The 24911-nt window shown below is 45.8% G+C and overlaps 1 protein-coding gene across 1 annotated transcript in view; it reads right to left on the bottom strand.

The window, feature by feature from the left end:
• The window catches only part of ITGA9 (integrin subunit alpha 9), a 363172-nt gene that overhangs the window by 22486 nt on the left and 315775 nt on the right, over positions 1-24911 (bottom strand). Inside the window, exons 24-26 of the mRNA XM_060108991.1 lie at positions 16646-16771; positions 14543-14662; positions 10126-10227 (exon numbers count right to left, since the gene is read on the bottom strand). Of these exons, the coding sequence (XP_059964974.1) occupies positions 10126-10227; positions 14543-14662; positions 16646-16771 (348 nt within the window). The remainder of the gene's footprint in view (positions 1-10125; positions 10228-14542; positions 14663-16645; positions 16772-24911) is intronic.

Here is a 24911-nt window from a genome sequence, read left to right as displayed (position 1 = left end):
GGATGAGATTTGAAGCTGGAGTTTCTAAGTGTGCTTCTCTTTTTTCTACTTCAAAAATGTATCTGCAAATGTTATTTCTTTTGGGAGAGTCCTGGCCATCCATCCACACATGCATCCATCTGCCCATCCACCCCATCTGTCCATTTGTTTGTCTATCCATCTGTCTGTCTGTCTGTCCATCCATCCATCCACCCATCCAACAAATGTGTACACAGGACCTACTATGTGCCAGGCACTGTAGGGATTCATTGATGAATAAAACAGGAAGTCTTTGCCCTCATGGAGCTTCCAGCTTGTAGAGAATACTGGCCAGTTAGACACATAAATGCAAAATTATAACTTTAGAAAGTGCCCCAAAGGAGAGGTTCATGGTTAGAAAAGACTCTAAGATAAGCATGGCAGTCAGAAAGAGTTTTCTGAGGGACTGCTTGAGCTAAGAGTTAAAGGGTAAGCAGAAGTTAACTAGTCAAAGAGGGAAAAGAACAACATTCCAGAAAGGAATAGCACGTGCAAACCCCCTGTGACAGAAGAGAGCCTGGCAGAGGTGAAGTACTGCCAACAGACAGTGGGCATGGAGCAAATGGAATGAACAAGAATTCACCGGAAAATATTCAAGATGAAGCTGGAGAGATGGGAAGGCCTGGAGGCTGTGTTAAGAATTATGTCCTTTATATTCAAGAAGCTTGTGGCTTCCATCTGAAAACTGGCCCCATCTAGCTTTTTGATGGCTGCACTAAATCAAACCAAACCTGTAGTTATTTTGATCTTAATGTCTAATTCCTAAATAATTTAGTTTAATAGGTTACTTTCTTCTCATAAAACACTGAAATTCAAGCTTCTGACTCTCCTTCTCCATTCAAGTAGAGAGGAGATCGCTCCAAAAAGCAATGTAGAACCTCTTTTGTCTTCCTGAGGCATGGCTTTGAAAATTACTTATAAATAATCCCTGAGAATCATCAGATTCATTCATAAAATTACCTGAGAAAATTGTTGATAAGCATAGGAGGAATAAGGGATGTTTTAACTATGCCATTAAAAATACTGTGGAATTAAACCTAAAAAAAAAAAAGGAATTATACGCTTTATCTTAAGAGGCATGGGAGGTCAATGGAAGGTTCTAACTAGGGAGTGACATGGTTTGCATTTTGCAAAGAGCACTCTGGCTGCAAAACATATCTAGATTAGAAGGGAGAACTTTACGTGGGGGTTCAAGGAACAGGTCCGTTAAGAGGGCTGCAGGGGAAGTGGTTTTCCCAGCAGAGATCCACACTCCCAGTATGAAAGGAGAAAAAAGACTGAGGCTGAGGGGGAGTCTGCACGTTTCAGAGGGTGGTAGGAGGCTGAGAGATGGGGCGGCAGAAGTTCTGATCAACGAAGGGATAAATGATCACACAGCAGCAGACTGAAGCTGGAGGCCTCGTGTGTTGGATGTTAACTAATAAAACATAAGAGAATTGAGGAGCACGAGGATTTGCCTCAATAGAGTCCTTGAGGAGGACAGACATCTGGCAGGGGCGATGGCAGGCCCACACGCTGGGCATTCTGCCTGCTACTGTAAACTTGAACGCACCTGAGGCTGGCAAGCTGGCATCAGGGAACCACCAGGAGCCAACTTCCAGTCTGAGGCAGCTGGTAAGCCTGAACCACAGCCTTTGATTCACTTGTATGTTTCTGGAAACTTTTATGTTCTGACCACTGTAAATATGCCCAATGTCATAGCTGGAAATGCTCAGGTTTCCAAAAGGCCTGAGGACATGACCACAATGGGGTACAGCTGGCCCAGGCCTGGCTGGATGGAGGGCTTCCACGGCTGAGGGGACAGCTCAGCATCAGCAGCAACCCCAGGCCCCACTGCCTGAAGGTCAATTACAAGGGCAAGATGCTTTCCGCAACTGACATCACACACAGGTCTCACAGAGGGAAGGAATTTATATAAAATAAAAAGTGGGAAAAGAAGAACATCTGGGACAATGAAATGCCATTTTCATCTGCTTCTAATTACATCTAGCAGCCAGTGGGGAAGGGGGCAGGGATAAAGGGTTGTGGGAGCTGGAGGAAATGTTCTCAGCAGAACCATGTCTTAAATCACTCTCAGAACAGAGCCTTCAGAAAGCATCCCCGCTCAGGGGAGACCGAAGACTTATGGAGATGACATCAGTGAACAGAAAATAAATTGCATTTGGCAAGACGGACATTGTAAGTCTGTGCTGTGATAAACAAAGATGTCAAACTTGCCCCTGCCTGCTAGGTGCTGGGTTTCAGGAATTCCTTGCTCTGTTAGAATTTGCAGAGGAATGAGCTGGGCCGGTGCTAATTCTTTTATTGTTAAGAACGGGTCACATTTGTTGAGAACTTACCATGTGCCAGACATGGTGCTAAGAGGTTTTATATCTATTACTCCTGAGAAACCTCATGACTGCTCTTTAAAGGGAGGAGGGGAACGCACGCAGCTCCTTTACCACAGGCTACGGAGGGCCCTCAATGAGTGCTAATTCTCTTGATGAGTAGCCGTGCATCTGGTTAGGGACCAGGCCACAACAGGAAAGAGTTCCAGAATCAACAGACCACTAAGTCAGAGCATGATGTGCTTCTGAGGTCACTGGAGCCAAGGGTCTCTCCAAAGACGAAGGGCCACCCATGGCTGCATTCCTACCATCTGCCAGAGTGGTGCTCCTGCTGTGCGAGGGCCGGGCAACAGGACAGCAGGGGCCCAAGGAGCGGAGGATGAAGGGAGACTCAGGCTTGCAAACAGGCAGCCCTGCACCAGACCTGGCCCTTCCACTGACAAGCTGTGGCATCTCAGGCTGGTAGGTCCCTTCACCTGGGGGTCTCAAGTCTCCTCATCAGAAAATGGGAGTAATAATATCTCATTCACCGGGGTGATGCGAGAGTGATAGGCGATAATCACATCAAATGCCCAGCACATCACAAGAACTGAGCATATACGAATGAAAACAATAAAATCGTTAAGCAACGGGACACAAAGGGCACGTCGAGCCAAGCCCCCAGTGTCTGCGTGGAGACCACTACCATCTGTACCCTACACTCCTGGTCGTCCGCCCACATCCCTCGGGTCCCTCGATCAGTTCCCTATGTCCAACCCCAGCTTTACATGTGTTCACTTCTAAGTGGACGGCACTGTCAGAGGCCACCTGCCCCAAGGGCACATGGGGAGAGGACGACCTTGGGGCTCATTACCTCCTGGGCAGCCCCTGGCCAGTGACTGACACGTACAGGAGTGAGAAAGCCCAGCTCCCTCGCTTCAAGGCAGGATGAACTCTGAGGTGGTATTTGTGCTCCAGGCTCCGCTAAGGCTGGGGCCCCTGGAATCTCATCCTTGGTCCGCTTGTTCTCTTTCCCTATCCTGTTTCCTACCTTCTTTTCCCATCTCTGGGAGCATTTCCTTACTAAAATCCTTGCACCCACATCCTCATCTGAGGGTCTGCTTCTTGAGAATCTATCTTAAGACACCACCTGACTCCATCTGGAGCCCGACCTTCCCCTGTCCACTTAGAAAATGCTTTCAATACTTGTTCAGGGGTCACTCCGTCCATGCAGCCAGCCTCTCCTAACCTCTTCAGCTCAGCCTTTCCCAGCACAAAACCATACTACTGTGTGTATGTGTGTGTGTGTGTGTGTGTGTGTGTGCTTGAGCACGTATGTCTGCACACGTGTGCAAGTGCAGTGTTCACCCCTTGAGGCTAAAATTTTTTTTCTTGTTCATGTTTAGCGGGGGGTCCAGTTCATGTCTAGTGAAAGAATTTGAGGGACTGGACAGCAGCCTTGTCCTAAAATACAACCTTCCATAGCAGTGGTTTCCTTGGCTCCACAGAGCCTAGGGGTTTGGTGAGGGGATGCAGAGGCCCCCAAGGGAAAATGGAAATACAAGTTGGGGGAGTTCCAGGCATCCCACCTCTGACTCAACCAAAGCACATTTCAATTTAGAAATGGGTTGTGTTGTTTAAAAACATGATGATTATCATGATGACAGCTGGAAATCATTGGTTTAGAGTAAACTGATCATGACTTGAGGTTTTGAGGGAGGGAGAAGCTATTCTTCATTTGCTTCCTCCCATCCTTGGCCATCTCTTCATGCAATGGGAGCCACTATTAACTGACTGCTCATGCGTAGGCACCAGGCAAGGGGCTTTGCACCAAGATGTGATCTGATCCCTCCCAACCCTTTAGGACAGATACTCCCTACATGTGACTGGCACAAACTGCTAGACCTCTACTGATGTAAAGCTACCTGTCTACTTCTATCTCCTCGGCCACCATCATCTCTAGCCAAGTGACGGTCACAACCTTCTTGCAGCCCCCTACAATCCACTGTCCACACAGTAGCCTGTGATTGTTAAAAAATATATATTGGAGCATGCCACTCCCCACTCAAAACAGAAGCTTGCAATGGCTTCCCTTTGTAACTGCTCCCTGGTGTTATATGGTGTGACCCTGCCTATGTCTCTCATCATGGATGTCTTCACGTGTCTCCCATCATGGATATCTTCACGTGTCTCCCATCATGGATGGCTTCACCACTCACCAGGTTGCTGCCACACTGGTGTTTCAGCCTTGAACACGCTAAGCTATTTGGCTCTTCATATGGCTCTCCCTCCTCACTGGGACACTCTTCCCTGCGCTTGGCAAGCTAATCCCTCCTCACTCTCTAGATCTCAGCTTCCTTGGAGAAACATTCCTTTAGCTTCCCCTCAATCTAGAGCAGGTTACTCCCATGGAACTCACCTTGATTTGAAATAAAACCTTTGTTTGCTTCCTTGTTTACTCTCTGTCACCCCCTCAGTCAGCTCTGGGAGGGCAGGGGCCATGGCTACTTTGTTCCCCATTGCACCCACAGTGTCTCTACGTTGCCTGGCCCGTAGCAAGCCCCCAATAAGTATTCATTGAATGAAACTGCGAATAGTGACAATCAGCAAACCACACTGGGATTTTCCTCAGTTCCTTATGGTTAGAGCTTAATTCTCATATTGGGGGTAGTGGGTGAGGGGAGAGGACCGCCTACCATCTTTTGATGATGACAGGGAATGGGGGGGTGATGACTTTCCAATGACCCTCTTCTTCATCGTACCTCTCAGTGTAAGAAGGGGGAAAACTCTCTTGCCGGGTATAATGTAATTTTTCACATAAATGGTAAAGTACAAGTCACAGTCTATTCGGTGACAGAAAATTGTAAAGTTTGCTTCAAGATGCAGTAAACAACAAAAGAACTATAGGTGGCACCTTTCGAAGTAATCTCATTTACCACCGTAGATGATGCCCTCTGGGTTGGGGGGCAGTGGCAGGGAGCAAAACGGAGGGGAAACCTCCAGGAAGTAGAAAGCAGGTTTCCCATGTTACAGATGAGGTAACGGAGGCTCACAGAGCTTACCTGATACCCAAGATCACACCACTGGGATGTGAAAGAGATGGGATATGAAGCCAGGCTTTTCTAATTCCAAAGGGGGAAATGCAGTGCTCCCTGTTCACAGAGGACAAGGCCAAACTAGAAGTACTGACTTCCCGGAAAGGCCAAGACTGGGAACTGAACTTGAACTGCTTCAGAGAAAATGAAGCTGGAACGTGCTGTCCTGATCAGTTCGTGCGTGAGGGGGAGGTTTATTCAGAAGTGAAAGCGTGGCTGCAGGATGGAGGCTTTGTTCTGGAGTCTGACTGAGACTGAGCAGGGAAAGCCCCCACTGGGGTGAGGAGAGCCAGGTCCAGTCTGAAGGGGCTGGCTGGGCTCCAAGGGTACCTGGGCAGTTTTAACAGACAGACTTTAAAACAAGTCAGTCTTTTCCAGAGTGGACACTTGCACTTGTCGGGGCCCTTTCATCCAAAAAGGCCCAGTGCCCTCGCGTGTGACTGAGTGGCTGCAGGGCAGGGAAAGGAGCACCAGGCTGGGGAGTCAAGAGCTCCAGACACTATTCTTGGCTCAGTGATGTGAGAACCAGGGCAAGTCACCCATTCTCCCCGAGCATCAGAGGCCCTTTGTTCACTAGAGGAAGAGGCTTTGTGGTTCTAATCCAGGCAGGGCACAGTGGAATCTCAGGGGACTTGTTAAAGTTATGACCCATCTCCCCAGCTGCAGGGTAAGGGATGGCAGAGGAGGACCGTGGGAGGGAGGTGACCGCCTCTTTGGACATATGATTCCTGGGGCAGAAGGTGAAGGCCCCAGACATTTGCCCTGTCAGCAAATGTCAGCAAAGAAGTAGCTCATTCCAGCATATTCATTCTTAAAACAAAGCAAAGCCCAAAGCACAAACACTGCTAAACCACCTATGGACAAAGACTTTCATGTTCTCTCATTAATGGAGCTGACAAAGTGGTCTAAATGACTGAACAAAGACTGGCTCAGATGGGAGCTCTAAGATGCACCAGGTGTTGGCTGGCCCCATGCTGTCTTCGGTATTAGAAAAGCACACGGGAGGGGGTATTTGTCACTTTTTAGCATCCTTCCAGTGCTGGGGAGTCCTCCTCTAGGTGAGTCTTGGGGTGAGGGTGAGGCTCTACTATAATAGTCCAAAATGCCAGCCACCTGCTCTTTCTGGGGTGCCTGCTACCCCAGGGACAGAGGTCTAACCTCAGCCAGTGAGAGGCTCCTGTCTGACTCCAGAGCAAGAGGCTGAGAGAAGCCAGGGAAGCAGTGTCCAGAGGACCATGCCAGGCTCTTCCTGGGGCCTGACCCAGCCTGTGGTCCTGGCGCCGCAGGTTTGTCATATCCCCAGCCTTCCTGGCAATTCTGAGAGCTACCCAATATCCTTCTAATCCATTCTGATTCCGCTAAAATGAGATGGAGTCAGTCTCTCCTGCTGGTACCTAGAATCTCAGCCTGGTGCCCACTCCACATGGCAATGCCTTACTTATCCATCTGTGGATTTCCATGTTCATCATGTATTCCACTATTTCAAAATATCAAGAAAACAGATTTGCTCTGTAACTCATACAAGCTTCTCACACAGTCTGAGAAGGGGGTTTGGGGTGGTGGCTCTCAGGAACAGAGCTGGCGTGCTGGAGATTCTTGGTTCGCCCCCGGGGAGTTTCTAGCCTCAGCTGTTGGCAGCACTGCCGGAAAAGCCAGAAGGGTTGGGTTGGACAGGATGGGAGTTCAGCGTGTTCTCAGCACAATCAGCGCTGAATGCGGTGACTCAGATCTCATCCACAGTTCTCAGGTTTGGGTCTGTACAAAGCCAGGTAAGCTGGTGTGGTTGGCCTTGGACATGTGCTAATACCCCACCTAGGAAGGGCACCTCAAATGTATTATTAGTAAACAAGAAAAATGCCTCAAATATCTAGTACATATTTCTAGGTATTCAACCGTACGCCCTGTAAAGCACTCCCTGTACCATGGCGTAAAAATAAAAGACACAGTGAGTCCCAAGAAAATTATTTGATTTGCCTGTCAGTTGAATTATCACCATGTGTACTTTATGTGGTTAAAAACTGGATTGTTTTCCTCTTCTCACCCACACCCTGCTCGTTACCAGCAGCAAATACACTTCCTGTTCATTCCAAGGCCATACAAATGTGGCGTCTCATCTAAAATCCTGTGATATTTTGCTTGATTTAAATTTGGTGGCTAGCCTCTATGGAAATTTCCCTTCCGATGAACAACTAACAGAGCGGCAGGCATTCAGAAGAAACATGTAGGGTGGAACGTGTTTGTTCTAAAAAGGCAAACCTTCCTACTCAGAAAATATTTTTTTTTTTCTGCCAGGAAAGTTGAGAACAGATTGTAGTACTTCATCTTGGCTCACGGATTGAAAGGCGAAGTTATGGAAAGGAGGGAGGTGGAGGCATTGTGGGATTCCGACGGGTACCCTTTTTTCTTAGAGTACTGGAAAAAAACCAGTTGAAAATGAGAGCTTCTTCCAAAGAACTCTTGATAATGATAATATTACCATAGTGCTCAAAATGGAACAGTAACTAACGGAAGTGGTATTTTGGGGGCATACAGATGACTCAGAATCCAACAGTGGGGTATTAGGCAATGTTTTCCTGGATCCCACAGCTCTGTGTTCTAATCAAAGGCAATGCGCCCATGATATTTTTTTTCATTTACCCAAGGGATTCCACCTGTAGGAAACCTGTTAATTACTTCCATTAACTCTTAATTGGGAACACAGTGGTCTACCAGAACATTCCAAACCTCTCATGTTGGGCATGTATCTCATCCTATGAAACTTTTTAACCAGAGTTGTGACAACGAGCAGTGAATCTCCATTCTTTTTCAATCCCCAGGTAAAAGTCTGAATTAGCAGTTAAATGGCCAAAAGGCAAGGAGGAAAAGGCAAAGGCCAACTCCAAATATTTGACCTTCCATAAACACTGACCCTAGGAGTGAAGGACTCCAGCGTCATTCCATTTCATCTCATTCAGTTTCTGGTATTAAAATGACTGCATGTACAATTTCCTGATGTAAGTAGAGGAGTTAAGGTCTGCATCTGACAGTCCTTCCCTGCATCAGGCATGCAATACCCATGGCCTGGGGCAGCTTTAACATCCTCACAGATTCTTATTCATTCTGTACCAGTTGTTGCTTTTGGTTCTTGCTCAGGACTGAGAGTTCATGGAGGGCCTGGGCATTTCTTTATTTTTCAAAAGATTTAATTTTATTTCTTTTTGGCTGTGTTGCATCTTCGTTGCTGTGCACGGGCTTTCTCTAGTTGCAGAGAGCAGGGGCTACTCTTTGTTGCGTTGCGCAGGCTTCTCCTTGCGGTGGCTTCTCCTGCTGCGGAGCACGGGCTCTAGGCACGTCGGCTTCAGTAGTTGTGGCTCGCAGGCTCTAGAGCGCAGGCTCAGTAGTTGTGGTGCAAGGGCTTAGTTGCTCCGCGGCATATGGGGTCTTCCCGGACCAGGGATCGAACCCATGTCCCCTGCATTGGCAGGCAGATTCTTATTCACTGAGCCACCAGGGAAGTCCCCGGGCATTTATTTTCTATATGAACCCTTCCTAACCAGGGTCTTGTAAGAGTGGGCTTTGCTCTGATCCTCATCCTAACATTTAGACATGTGGTGTCTTCATTGTTATTGGAAAATAAGTTAACCATTTTTTCTTTGTAAGTAATTAATCTTTGTGAATTTTTCACTGTTGTAAATTTGTCACAGCGATATTCACTCTTCCAAGAGAGGGTAAAGTCTCCCTTGAGAGAAGTTCCAGGAAAGGAGATGCAAAACGCTAGCATCATTGCGTAGCTCGTTGGCCAAACCAGTTCAGAGGCTGCTGTCTCCCCATGTGCCTAGGACCGCAGTGTGGGTGTCAGAGAATAAGCCTCCCCCCTGCCGCCTGCCCCTGAAAAATAATAAAAGGCAGCAAATTTCCAAGAGTACCCCTTTCCCTCCAGCCTCTCCCACACCCCACATCCGAGTTCCCGGTTGCCACATATTCCATCTTGAGGCTGCTTACCGACTGCACTTTATAGAGCCGGGGTTCCCAACCCCCGGGCCACAGACCAGTACTGGCCTGTTAGGAACCGGGCCGCACAGCAGGAGGTGAGTGGCAGGCGAGACAGCGAAGCTTCATCTGCCGCTCCCACTGCTCGCATTACCACCTGAACCATCCCCCCACACCCCGTGGAAAAACTGTCTTCCACAAAACCAGTCCCTGGTGCCAGAAAGGTTGGGGACCGCTGTGATAGAGGATACGGGGTTAGGTAGGGAATGAAAGAGGAGTTTCTAGGACTTGGCAACTAGGATGTGACCCCTTCAGGTTACTCAAACAACTTGTTTTTGAAACACCCAGCGTTTATCCATGGAGCAATGTGACTGGGAAGGCAGATGAGATTTCAGGGAAAGGTCTGAGAAAAATAAAAATAGTCTTGGCTCCAGAATGGAAATGCAAGCCCTGTCAAGGGTACCTCCAGAAGATTTTTCCTTTGGCCGGTCATAGCCGGGAGCTTTCACATAACAACAGCATCCCAGAGAACATGGCTATCACAACAAGAGCAGACCACAGAAGTTCTCCATGGGGGCCTGGAAGCCAAGGCAGGCAAGGTCTTGGGTCTACCACAAAGCTGACATCTTGGCTTAGAGACCGCCTTTACCCTCAAATGCCAGCACCAAGTCTCCCAAGTCACCCAGATTCCCTCACCCTTGGAGGAGGGCTGTGTGTGTGGGGGGTGACCAACTCACCGTTATCTCCTCTGAGTTCCCACTGGCTACCTCCACCACCCTCAGGGCAGGGTCCACCTTCACCTTGGCGCGGGTCATGAACTGGATGACAGATGAACTGTCCTGAGGAAGAAACAACACAACTCACTGTAAGACTTTTCAATCACAATGGCTGGGCCCCGAGGTCCCAGGCAGAACTGAAATTCAAAGATTCCATGTGAACCAGACAAAAATTTCTATCACTGAATGAGACGAGAGATTTCCAGTCTCTCTCTTGAGGATTCTTTCATATCATAGTGGACACTGAAAAGCTCTGGAGTTTTGCTGAGTCATCAACACATGCAGGCTTGTGTGCTGTGGTTTCCAAGTGGCAGGAGCCAGATATTTGGATCTTGGTATTGACATATTCCCAAAGAGCAGAGAATAAATAAAGCTGTTAATTGTGTACAACAAATCTAGGCCTGGCATGCCATAGAAGGTATCTGATTTACATTTCTCAAGCATCTTCCTGCCTTGACCACAACCCTCAAACTCTCCACATGAGTTCCTTTTAACTCTTTCTTTGCTCTTAAAAGAAGCTGGTTGGGGGGGTCAAAGCCATTTAAGCTGGGAAGAGGGTACCTGATGGAGAGATGAGAGGGGGGAAGCATCTAGCTTATACAGTAAGTCCCCCCACATGTGAACGAGTTCCATACCGAGAGTGCGTTCGTAAGTCTAACAAAGTTAGCCTAGGTACCCAACTAACACAATCGGCTATATAAATAGTACAGTACTGTAATAGGTTTATAATACTTTTCACAAAAATATTACATGAAAAACAAACACAAAAAATAAAGAAAACATTTTAATCTTACAGTCCAGTACCTTGAAAAGTACAGTAGTACAGTAAGTACAACAGCTGGCATACAGGGGCTGGCATCGTGTGAACAGGGAAGGACAGTTAATGACTGGAGGAGGGAGAGGAGGTGGGAGATGGTAGAGCTGAAGGATCGTCAGCAATAGGAGACGGAGGGCAAGCTGCAATTTCACTCACGCCTGATGGTGATGGAACGCACGTTCACGTCTTTGAAAGTTTACAACTTGAGGAAGGTTTGTATGTAGGGAACTTACTGTAATTAGGTAATGGCCCGATGAGAAAGGGGATGGGGGGAGGGAGGTTGGCCCAGGAAAGACTCAGGAAGAGCCCACCAGCCACTGCAGGCAGAAGCCTTGGCGTGGGCTCAAAGCCACCAATCCAGATAATGAGAGAATGGCTCCAAGGCAGTGATGGAAGAGTTTGGAAGAAGACAGGGGCTGGCAAAACTATGGCTTAGGGAAGGGCCAGAAGGTCGAGCCGGTGGTCCAGATGGGGCTGCACTGACTGTGGAGGGAGAGGCAGGCTGCTTCCCATGGTGGAAACAGAGGGCAGAAGGCATCCCACCTGTGGGGGCAGCTGGGCTCTGCCGGCAAGGTGTCTTTCTACATTTACTCAGCATGCCTGCCATGCAAGGAGGTACCTATCAGATGCCAGCTTTGACCCACTTCTGGTTAAACCTACCCCCAAAAAATCAAAGTAGAGGACTCTCTCTAAAGAAAACAGTTCCAAGGGGCTCAGCTCATCTTTTCCAAAGAAACCACAAACCTTCCTGGGAGGACACCCGGGGATGCCACTCTGTGTACTTTATCTGGGAGTTACACACTAATTATTGTCCTTCTTTAAAATAGCAACAAAACACAGTTGAAGTGCTTCTGGGAAGCTTGTCACTCAAAAAAAAACTGCTTCAGTGAGCTCATATTAAGCAGTAAATAATTTTGTATGCAGCAATCTTTTACCAGTTTAATAGTTCTGTAGATTTGTGGTTTCATGGGTCAGGATATACTGTCTTTTCAATCTTAGATCATCATCATCATCATCATCTCGGACATTGCTAATGACAATAATAATAATGATGATAATGACGATGATAACTGTCAAAGTTAAAGGCCGAGCAGATGAGGAGCCTGGCACAGAACAGGTGCCTTGTGGTTGTAAAAAACAAATACTTTGGAAGAAACTGGAATCCTCTGATGATTAAAAAAAATCAGATCATACATTTCAAATGAAAACTTGTTAAAGTCAAAACAATAAAACCTCAAATTCCCTTGTCTGTGGCCAGACCTTCAGGTCAAAGGAAAACTAACAGAAGCGGTGGCCCAGGGAACCACAAGGCTGGTTCTGCTCCACATCCTTAGGGAGGCGTGGCTGCCCTTGGGGGCCCGACAGAGGCTTTCCTCTGCACCTGGGACTTCCACTGGTTTCTGCTGAGAGGGAACCAGTAGGGAGATCGGTTCTCCAACATCCACATACGACACCCCATGGCTTCCTGCTGTCTTGGGATGCAGACTAGGCTGGATGGCCCACGGGGACAGCAGTCACTGGGACATGTTCCTTGGCAAAGGGTCACCATTGATCACTGAGAGAGAGAGAGAAAGCTGCACAAGACCAGGCCAGAGCTGGGGACAAGGAAGGATTGAGGCTTTGCGATTAAATCTGTACTAATGACTAATTTGTAAGTGCAAGCGGCAGCCAACTGGGTTGAGGCTGAAAGAGAAATCAGAGTGGCTTCCCGCCATCAGTGCCGTATCAGGGTTCTGTCAACAGTGGCAAGTGTGGCACAGGGGATAAAACTATCACCAGGACCGTTTATCAAGAAGATGAACAGGATGGGTAAGCAAACAGAATCATAATCCCTCAACCTGTCCTGGGGACCCAGGACAGTAAGGCACTTCCTGTGATGTGACATTCTGGAATCACAGGGTGACCAGGGGTGCTCTAGTTCATGCCTGGTCCTCTCCCAACACTATCCTTTTTAAAGGGAGAGGTACAACAGGGAAGCAGTGCTGTGTGCACCCAACTTGCCCCAAACCAGTTTCCCTCCAAAGAATCCAGGGAAAGCAGAACTGTTCACAGCTCTCCACCAGCTGGAGACGGAGAGTGGGTAAAACATACTGTACCCCCTGTGCCTGTGACTTATCAGGCCAACATGTTACTGCCATGCCTAATTTAAAAAATAACACTGGAATGACTTTTCTAAGGATATTCATTTATACACTGACAGTTTTATACAGACTCACACATTTAGTTTTTCCAAAGGAAAATAAAGAGAATCTCTGTGGCTAACATGCCTATTTTGTTTTAGCTTCACATGTGATTATTTTAGAAGCATCTTGTTCGATGTAGCCTTTCATACTCAGCAGCGTTTATGTTAAAATAAATCATAGTGAATGTGTATGATTTTCTTAAGGGCCACCAATTCACGGACTGAGGTATTGTTTATGAGCCACTTTTATAAACTTATAATAGCAAAGTGATCTGAGATTCGCTGCTCAGTGCTCTGCAATGGTCTATGTGGGAGGGGAATCTGAAAAGGAGTGGATATATGTGTATGTATAGCTGGTTCACTTTGCGGTGCACCTGAAGCTAGCACAACATTGTAAATCAACTATACTCCAATAAAAGTTAAAAAAAAACAACCTTAAAAAAACAAAAGTAGGGCTTCCCTGGTGGCGCAGTGGTTGAGAGAGTCCGCCTGCCGATGCAGGGGAAACGGGTTCGTGCCCCGGTCCGGGAGGATCCCACATGCCGCGGAGCGGCTGGGCCCGTGAGCCATGGCCGCTGAGCCTGCGCATACGGCGCCTGTGCTCTGCAACGGGAGGGGCCACAACAGTGAGAGGCCCGCGTATGGCAAAAAAAACCAACCAACCAAACAAACAAACAAACAAAAAAGTTATCTGAGATTCAAAAGTTGGAATTCTGAAAAACAAGGTGTCATCTAAACAAGGGGTGGGCGAACTATGACTCATGGGTTAAATCCAGCCCTTTGTTGGATTTGATAAAGTTTTATTGGAACACAGCCACACCCATTCATTTGAGTATGGTCTATGGCTGCTTTCACAATACAATGGCAGAGTTGAGCAGTGGCAAGACACTGTATAGCCTATAAAGCCTAAAATATTTACTACTGGCCCTTTAAGGAAAACCCCAATCTAAAACGTGGTCCCCAGAACAGCAGTATTGGCATCACCTGGAAGCTCCTCAGAAATGCAGACCCTCAGACTCCCCCCTGAGGAATCTGTGGTTTAACAAGGTTTCCAGGTGATTCTGATGCAAGCTAAAATCTGAGAAACTCAACTGTGCAAACAAAACACCTAGGGAGCTTGTTAAACTGATTCCCAAAGGCTGGGTAGAGTCCAAGATTCTGCAGTTCTAAGGAGCTCCCAGGTGATGCTGATACTGCTGGTCCTCTGACCAGACTTTGAATAACAAGGGTCTGGTATGTTTCCCTGGCATCATCTGCAACAGAATTACCAATGGTGCTATCCAGGGCAGTTTTTAAAGTGGGCAGGCAGAGTTTGTTCTGAGGAAACCAATTCAAATGCTTTTAAATGAACCCCAATAGTACAGCTTCCCAGGGCTTACCTTCTTCAGTATTTCTGTGTTCAGCAGCATGTAAATGTCTATAGTACGACTTTCTTCTTTAGCCACCGCACTAAGATTACAGTGCATTGTTAGGCAAGAAATTCCTGGCTTTTCGCAGTCCTGAGAAGAAGAGAGAATGATCAAACCGTATTAAGAACAAAGACAAGAGCACAGCATTTATAGCACAGAGGGCTCTGTGAACTTCTGTGGACCAAGGCCATTCCAGGTAGAGGAAATCCATAGGAAGATGCAATCATTCCTTCTTGCCACCAGAGGGCAATCAAGGGACTTCCTGCCTGGCAGGCACCAGAACATGCCTAAAGTCTAAGCTCACTGGTGCACCCTACCAAAAAACTGGATTTGCAAGGAGAAAGAAGGGTTTTTTTTTTTTTTTTTTTTTTTTTTCTTTTTGCGGTATGCGGGCCTCTCACTGTTGTGGCCTCTCCCGTTGCGGAGCACAGGCTCCGGACGCGCAGGCCCAGTGGCCATGGCTCACGGGCCCAGCCGCTCCGCGGCATATGGGATCCTCCCGGACCGGGGCAAGAACCCGTATCCCCTGCATCGGCAGGCGGACTCTCAACCACTGCGCCACCAGGGAGGCCCTGTTTTGTTTTTAAAGAAACACATTTACATATTTTGGGAGCATTCCTCTTATGAGTTTTGAACACAAGGTGCATGTCCCATATTACGTGATTTCTGCCTGTGAAGTGACAAATACACTTTCATGCCCAATTTTTAGGTTGGGCAAATTAAAGGGCTACAAAGTCACATGACTCAAGAAACCATAGGAGTAAAGAAAAACACGTTTAACCAAGAAAACACACGAATTACAGCTAGAAACCTAAATTCCAAATTTAAGTTACAAAGGAGGAATTCTTTTGTATTGTAGGATCCAAAATGTGCGAACATACCTTCACGGCGTTTCACATGTGGGGTAAAAATTTCGGCTAGATACAGAGTTGCATCCGTCAAACAACTAGATATCAGTATATCTAACAATTCTAAGGGCTTCAAAAAAATAGGTGATCATCAGCGTTATGTAAGTAAAAATATTCCAACCTTCCAAATGGCAAACAGTCCTACTACTTCCACCGGAAAAAAAAAAATCGAGGAAGGAAATGTCAGTGAGATGTGCCGTGGCCGAAATAAGGAGCTGAAGAGATGTAACCAAAGACATGGAGAAGTGAGGTTGTGGAAAAGCATCTGATTCCATCTTTAATACCTTCACTTTTTAAAAAGTTAAGGTATAACTTACATACACTAAAGAGAATAAATCTTAAGGATCCATCTTGATATATTTTTACATACGTTTATACAGATCAAGATATAGAACATTTCTTGCACCTAAGCAGGTTCTCTCATGCCCATGACTGTCAATATTCCTCCAAAATTAACTGCTACCCTGAACTCCATTGCCATGGATAGCTTTGCTATTTCTGAACTTCATGTAAGTCAAATATTACAACATGTGTCCTTTTGTCTCTGGCTCCTTTCATTTAATATTGTATCTGTGAGATTTACTTATGTTGCTGGTGTAGCAGTTTTTATTGCTCATAATACTCCAGTGTATGGGTACAATGCAATTGTTTATACATTCTCCTGGTGATGGATATTTGGATTGTTCCCAGTTTCTGGTTATTTTAAGACTGCTGTGAACATTCTTGTCCATGTGTTTGGGGGGGATACAAGTACCCATTTCTCTTGGGGATATACCTGGGAGTGGAACTGCTGGGTCATAGGGTACAGATATGTTTAGTTTTAGTATATACTGCCCAATAGTGGTATACAAAGTGGTTGTACGAGAACCATCACTCTTGATTAGACTCATACTAGTGGGAGAAATGTTTAACTTTGTGCTTGGTGGGTTGCAAAGGTTTTCCCTTTGCCAGCCAATGGAATTTGAAATGTAAATGTAACACTTTGATAGAAACCTCAGGCTGAAAACCAGAAGTTGACTACAGTCCTTGTGACTTCCTAAACCAATTGATTAAAACCAGATTTGGGAAATAATAAATGCCAAATAGAAAACTGGCTTCTCATCTCAGACTTGCCTTCCTAATTGAGGACCACCCATGTTAACCCAACCAGTAAGCAAACTCTTACCAAGACTTTTCTTCCCGACTTTGTGAAAAAAGCAAATATTGTATGGAAGATATTTTCTGGTTCTTGAGGGATGATACAGGGGGTTGGGTTTTTCTGGAAAGAACAGTTTCCCTTCTCCTGGCCCACCTGAAAATGAAAAGAAACCTGTCAGAGTGGTCCATCCCAAGAACGGATCATGAACCTGGAATCCCTTATTGTAGAGGAGGTTGCAGTAGAGTCCAAAGTCAACTGTTCCCCCTGGTCCATTCTCCAGGGGACAATAATGGCTGAGAAGCTGAAAGGCAGAAGTAGTAGCATCAACAAGGCCAAATAATAAAAAACGTGGATGCTAAGTCGTTAAATAACTGAGATGGCACACAACATGCAAGTGAGCTGTGACCAAGGAAGAGTAAGACTTAAGGAACAAAATAAACTTGAAAAACATCCTTACAGCAACTCTCTGAGATGATCATTCATGTTCTTTGTCTGGAGAAAGAAAATGAGGCTCAGGTTAAATTACTTGCTAACAATCACACAGACCAGAACTCAGGTTTTAAACCGAGATCTTCTGAGTTCCAGCCTTTAGGCAAGGTCCACTGCCAGAGGTTTTCAAACTGTGTTCCACAGAACCTCTAGGTGCTGTGGATGGAACCCCCAGTGGATTCCCTAGAGAGGAGAAGGGGCACCAAGCAGGACTGCTCTGGGGTCTCATCTCTGTTCCAACTAGAGCATCAACCACACATAATGTCATTTAAATCCAAAAAAAGAGAAAATTTGGCATCCACTGCATTGAGCCATATAGGAGCTTATATGCCCTGGGAGCTCTTGCTGAGTTACCTGATTTTGCTTCTGACAGCTTTTAAAAGTCCAGTGGAAAAACAATGCTGAGCAACAGCAACATTTAAAAAAGATCAAAACAACAGTACATAGTCTTCCATGTTGGTTTCTTTAAGAACAATACTATTTTTGATGCCTAAACTGGGGAAATGTTGAAAAAAACAAAGCCTTCTTTATATATTATCATATCACACTGTGTGTAGTTGAAGCTTTGACATGACTTAAGGTCAAGCTGCAAAATTAATCGTTAGTAATTCATAATTTAGGATTGTGTTTACAATCTACTTAGACTACACTCTCCTATCTTTAATGCCTTTGAGTAAAATATAGTGTGTTTACACTGATTCAAGAATGTTTCAGCTTCTCATTCATGGTAGGGAGAAAGGTCTAGTTTAAATTTTTTACATGGAAACTTCTAACTTAAGCTAACAATGCTAATCTTTGAACAATGAACTATAAAACAAGACCTCCAAATTTAATCTCTATTTTATCTTTGGTCTGAACACATATGCCAGGATTTACTATATATGCCTGAAGATAAATAAGATGAAGGTTTATTTCCTCAAATTAACTCTTAGAAAATAGAGTGTTGCCTTTAAAAGTCTCTCATAGTTTGGGGACTTACTGTTCTTTAAAATGCACTGCATTTTGTTTGTTTGTTTTTGGCTGCGTCTCTCAGCTTGTGGGGACCAGGGATTGAACCCGGGGCCATGGCAGTGAAAGCGCCAAGTCCTAACCACTGGACCACCAGGGAACTCAAGGGACTTACTGTTCTTTAAAACAGTAAGTAATTTGGTACTCTCTCAATTGCTTTATTCGAACCACAAAATCTGGGAGGACACGCCAGTCTGAAATGGTCTCAATCAGTGTTGGTTTTGGATGCTTTTCGAGGTCACTAGAAGAATTAATGGGAAGGAGGCAATGAGATTTAACATAGATGTGGTGATTATTCCTGGGGTGCAACTGTAAGTTGTGATAAATATTTTAAAGCTCATTTTGGAAAGCAAAACATTAGTTGATTATGTCGTGAGAATCAAGAGCAATCACTTCTAAGACAGATGAGAAAAACAACTGCTGTAATGTTATACAAATGGGTATTTGTGTCTTACAATAAAATTTCAGCATCAAACATGGATTCAAAATGTGCATTTCAAATAAATTAGATGAATTGAAGATGATATGCTTTGGAATACTGTCAACTAAAAAAGTGGCTTTAATAATGCTATCCACATCTGCATAAAATCATTTTGTGAAATGTGTGAATAAAAAGAGTAATATAAATTAATATAGTATTCTTTTATAATTTTAAGTGTGTGACTACATGATTAGGTTAAGTATTACAAGTAGGTATTTACTTTTCTAACTTTTTTTAAAATTGAGGTTAAAATTTACATTCCCTAAAAATGCCCAGATCTTAAGGGTATAATCTGATGAATTCTGACAAATGAAATCACCCACATAACCACCACCCCAGTCAAGGGACAGAGCCCGTCCATCCCTCCAGAAAGTTTCCCCTGGCCCTCATCCAGTCAATTCCCATCCCCAGCCCAAAAGCCATCACAGTTCTGATTCCTGTCAAGTTGGCCAAAAGTCTGTTAAATTTACCTCTTTAGAAAAGTGGTGGATTGTGTTCTTTGGGGGTTGCCTCTATTTGGGCATATATGGCACCTCACAGATAGAAAACATTTTGTTCATTGAACATTTGAGAACTTGAATGTGTGTGCTCACGTTAATTCCAATCATATTTCACTCAGAAGCATGTGGGTCTCCACTTTTCCTGTTTGTCTTCTGGACTGGACATTTGCTGAAAAGCCGCTGGAGAAACGGTCCTTCTGCAGCCCTGTGGGATTCATGTTCTTCTGTGGAGATGACCAGGCCTGGACCCCCAAACACATTTGGTCTGGGTTGAGAGAGACGGAACTCTGAGTCTTGCAGGATGCATCCGTTCCTAATTAAAATCAGGGATGGGGCGGAGCTCCTCCTGGCTCTGCAGTGGCGATTTGGGTTTCCAAGCAGGGAGGGGAAGTGTAGGAGCAGAGTCCCAACCCAGCCAGGTTCACTGTCATGCCCACAGGACACCAGCACCTTGGGGGAAGTTGCTGGGAACCACAGGGTGAGGTGGGAGGAGCAACCGGTGCCAACACGTGGGGCACAGACACAGCTTGGAGCTCCATCTTCCTCTTTTCCCCTAGAGTCTTAGGGGCCTGTGAACAGGGTGATGACAGGGACGTGATGTGATCTGATGTGACATCTGATCTGCCTCAGGGGAATCTGGAGGAGGGAAGTGGAGGCTGAGTCTGTGGTGAATGAAAGTCTCAGCCAGTCGTGCTCCCGACTGTGGTTACATGGGAATCACTTCAATCAGGGAAAACGATGTTTTTCCGGGAGGTTCAGGGTGGTCCTCTCTCAAAGGAGGCCGAAGGTTGCTCCGTGCTGCATGTGTCTGGTTCAGACCAGCTAATCTGGTTGTAGACGCTCCCTCAGCTAAAATGAGCAACTTGGTCCCTGGCCAGGGTCATGAGGGCAAGGGATTGTTCTGTGTGCATGGATAGAACATGTGTGATGGACACAATGGTACCCGACACTTGTGCAGCCCTTACTGTGCACCCCTGTGAGGCGAGTGCTGTTACTGTCAGCATTTTACAGATGGGGAAGCTGACAGGCGGGGGTGGGGGAGCAGGTCTCCCAGGGGGCAGGCAGCAGAGTTGGGCTGGAGCGCAGGCCATCCAGCTCCAGAGACCTGTTTGCAACCACCTCCCTGCCTCTTAGGTCCAGAGGCTGAGGATGGGGCTGGGGTAGGAGTCATGGAGGGGTGGGGGGTGGAGGTGAAGGTAGAGGGAAACCATCCCTTCCTGTTCTTATCCCGGTCAAAGGGAAGGAACCATGAGCCTACAAGCCCAGGAATCCCAAAGTCCTCCACCCTGACCCACTTCTGCTCCATGGGAGATAAAGTGCCTGCTGGCTGGGAGGCCAGGCCACTCCACGCTGTCTCAGGCTGGAAGGGGAACAGAGCATCCTGGAATGTTGTTTCTGAAAGGCAGCTCCAAGACCATACGGTCCCATGGCCTCGGCTGACAGTAAGGAACCAGAGGCCCCGAGTTCCGTGACTCGTCCAAGGTCACGTGATTGGTTGGTGGCAGCAAGTGGCACCCAGTGAAGGAATCCTTGGCCTTGATGAACTTGACGGTCCTAGGCTCCTAACAGCTGATGCAGTTCAGGTCTCTGGGGCCTCAGTTTCCCACTTGTGAAATTAGGATGGTGATCACTAAGGTTGTCCTCAGTTGCTAATTATGCCCCTTGAGGATTCTCCTGCATTTTCATTAGAGCAGGGGTCACCTACTCTCCTGCTACATAGATAAGCAATTACTGAGCACCCACCCACCACAGCTGGGTTCTAACCACCCCGTCTGGTGGTGAAATCATCAAGGAGATGCAAGGTTTTCTTCTTGCAGACAATCCAAGCACTATGGCACTCATATCCAACAGCTTCATTTCCATGGCTGGCCAGGGACTCTGCAGCCATTGGCCCCTGCTCATCCCTGTCCACCCACTTCTCATCTATTTTCCAGACTCTCTGAGTCCAAATGCTTCCCATGACACGGCTGCTCATCTTCCAGGACCTCTGGGAGCTGGAATAGGCCGTATCTACTGGAATGTGAATAAAAGAACTTTACCAAACACACAAAAAAGGACAAGAGGATACAGGACACGGTGTTAAGGCTGAATTTGGCAAAGGCAGCTATTGAGGGTTTGCTGTTGCCATTTGGCCTCCGCCTCTCCCCTCATCCTGACCCCAAAGAAAACATTGTGCAAGTTGAAACCAAGAACTGGTGGTGATTTGGGAAACTGTGGGGAGCCCAAGAGAATGTGGACATCACTTGGTGGCAGAGTCTGGGTCAGCCTGGGTCAGAGGAACCTTCGTAGTCAGAAGTCTCCAAGGGCCCAGGCCTGTCTGAGGATGAAGTGTCCTCAGTGCACTCCAGGTAGCCTGGCAAAGCCTCATTCATGAAATAATGGGTTTCAAGTATGAACTGGGGCTGATTCGTGGGTAAAATACTGAAAAAGGGAATTAACTCTGTGTCGAATTTATCATTACCTGCCACCAGGTGGAAAAGGACATCTAGAGCTTTTACTAAAGACTCTCTAGGGTGTGGTGGTCTGATAAAGGGGTTGTAAGAAACAGGGCATTTCCATGTTGTGGCCTCAAAAGAGGGGCCTGTACAAGGTACTTAGTGTTGTCGGCTAACCTACAGTGAGAGAGAGGACACAGGTCTCTCCCAGGTTCCCAGAACACAGCAGCCTGAATAGAGTCCCTGTCCCTGGGCCTGAGGGACAGGAAAGTCCTCCAATGTGTTTTCTAAGTCTCTTGCTCCCAGCACATCACCCTGGAAACCAATTCTAGCTGCTTAAGGCCCCATCTCTACACAGATATAAATGGGAATAATACTAGCTAACAGTGGGTGCTATTCTAAGAGCTATGGGATACACTGAATCCTTATAACACCCACTCACAGAGGGTACTATTATCAGTAAGTGACATATAATTTATTATCTAAACGGGGATATTTTTGAGAATGAAGTCGGGGAGTCAACCAGACAGAATAGCAAGACAGAGACATAGGTCAGGTATAAGCCAGGCACATTGGGACATCTGGTCTCCTGAAGTTTCACCCCCATTTTACAGATGAGAAAACCAAGGCCCAGAGAGGTTAAGGAACCTGTCATGTACCTGTCAGCTTTGACTGTGGAAGGAGTACCATCTCCAAAGTCTCCACCAGGAAGCTCCCTGTCCAGCCCCACCTTCCTTGCACCCAGGATGCACAGCCTCTGTTCCATCATCTCACGGTTTATCCTTTCACAGCCCTCAGAGCAGGGCTCCTATTGTGATTGTCAATCTTGTCTACAAATTTCTCTCTCAGCCAACAAGTCAGTCTCTGTCATGAATTGCATTCCTGACTCAGAGGAGGTAGCATTGCAGGTGAATTCTGGAGGAAAAGAGAACCTCTAGAGAGTAAAGGGAGCAGGGGAAGGGAATTCCAGGCAGAGGAGAACAGCATGTGCAAAGGCATGGAGATGCAAACAGTAGGCTTGAGTCTAGAGAGCCTGGGAGTTCAACGTGGTCAAGCACTGGATGAATGTTGGGGAGTCGTGGCCAGAAATGAGGCAGGTGAGGGGGGCCTGGACACAGAGGAGGGAGGGCCTTGTAGGCAAATCACAGAGGTGGGAAGTTATCCAGAAGGTGGATTAACATGTCTCAAAATTAAGGAACCACTTTTCCTTAATTATTGGTATTATTGGTATATTTTTGGTGTTATTGGTATATTTGGTATATTTATTATTATTATTATTTTTGGTATTACTGGTATATTTTTAACAGGCAAAAGCATGGATGTCCCTTTTCTACCAGCATCAGCCTCATTCCTTAACCATATTCCAGCTGGCTGGGTTCTAGGGATGGGAAGGGTCACCAAAGTGTCCCTTGCTTGATGCTCCCTGGACATAGGAAATAAAAGAGAAATGGAAGATTAAATTAATAGAGGAATAAACTCACTGACAACAGTTCTCCCCAGGAGCCAATCCTTGCGTCTCCACCAATGTGGGTCTTGGGTAAAGTTTGGTCTAGAAACTATGCTTGTTGGAATGACCTGGATTAAAGGGGGGCATAGGTTCATTTTTTAATAACATGTGTTTCATGTTAACTCACATTTATCTGTTAATCGTTGACTTTCTGTTCTCTGTTACATCCCTGGGCCACTTTTCCATATCATGTGACACCGATCACAGCTGATGGCAACTGGGTAAACATGACCCGTCCCCTGACTTACCACCTGCTCCTCTGAATTCACATGCCCCTTGAGCTTAAAAAACCCAGAGAATGTTTTGAATGCCTACTTTGCTAATTCAATTACCTACTGCCTACTCTTGAAACCAAGGTATCCGGAGATGATAAGTCCCCTTTCTGCCACGGGAGGCTGAACGTTGACCACAATGGCTTTGCCGGTATTAATTTTAGGACTCCAATGTTTGAAATAAATATAGCCCTCATAAAAGGGTCAAGAAATGACACCAACTGGTTACTTAGGCCGATCTAAGATGTTTACTACTAGAAAGAGAAATAAGAGCTACATATTTTCCATTCAGCAAAACGTAAACTGTGATAGTTTTTTTTAGTCTTAAAGAACCCTTTTTATTATCTTTTATGTTAAATCACATTGCAATGATTTTCTAAGTGTTTCTTGATATTGCCCAAAGAACAGTGAAAGATGACATTTTAATAATAAATCCTAAGAAAAATACTTTTATGTATCACCATTCATTTCAAGACTGTAAAATGCAGACCCAGAATAACCTAGAAGGGTTGGGTGCTCAAAGTCTCCATTTATTCACTCTGATTTCTTCAACCGCAAAGACACTGTAAGGGCAGAAAAACAGTGATAACCATCTTGGGTAGTTCCTTATATAATGGATATGCCTAGCTCTATGTTACCTATGTATTTGAAAGGTTGAGAACACAATTTTTGTGTGTGCACATCATTTAAAGGTAGGAGTTGTCAAAGGCATCCTTTGGTAGACCTCTCTCAAGAGTTATGAATTCTTTTGCTTTGTGAAAAGGGTCCCCTTGCTTATTAGTTTGGCAAGTTCTGATTTTCTGATTTACCTCTGTGTGTAGCTACAGACTTCAATGTGTTCCTACAAACAGACAAAAAGGAGAAGCATTTTGATGATCACAACAATACAAGGTAAGTTAATATGAGGTTCTAGCTTTGGACAGGCCCTCCTAGCCTCACTCCACAAGAGCAGAGCTGAATTCTGGTTTCGAACTGAAATGTGTAAATGAGAGCACAGAACAGACGTCCATAAATAAGAGCCCGCTGACAAACCTGCAGAGCTGGAAATGGAGCAGAAGGAGCAAGAATTGTAACAATGACCTAGTACCTTTTAATTTCTAGAAAGGGAAAGACAGCAACTCAAAAAAGCCTGAAAAGACCATAACTTCAACTCCAGATGTCCTCTCTCTTTCTAGCTGAAAAGTTATCTTCTAAATAAAAGACTTGCCTCCCCAACCCCCTTCCCCATCCCTTAAGGCCATCACCACTGGGAAAAATTGCATTTGATCTGAAAGGTCAGTGTGTTACTGAGACCAAAACTGAAGCAGGAAATAAAGGGGCAAAGCCTCAAAACCAACATTCCAGAGGAAAGAAAGAGCACGATCCATCATACAATTTTGTCCTCTATATGAATATGCTATTATTTCATAAAAGATATCACTTCTTATGATAAAAGGCAATGATTTTTTCCCACCAGCTCTAGGGTTTGGCTAAAATAATGGTGTTCCTCCCCATCCCCCACACCCTTTTCCTCTGGGTGTCACAGGCCAACATGCTGAAAAGTCAAGAGTGCAGGCCACCACCAGGCTGCCCTGTAAAACAGCATTCATTTACATTTTATC

This window comes from Mesoplodon densirostris, chromosome 10 (genome assembly GCF_025265405.1).
Source record: "Mesoplodon densirostris isolate mMesDen1 chromosome 10, mMesDen1 primary haplotype, whole genome shotgun sequence".
Taxonomy (NCBI): domain Eukaryota; kingdom Metazoa; phylum Chordata; class Mammalia; order Artiodactyla; family Ziphiidae; genus Mesoplodon; species Mesoplodon densirostris.
Note: the sequence above shows the minus strand (reverse complement) of the source record. Positions and strands in the feature narration are given on the sequence as shown.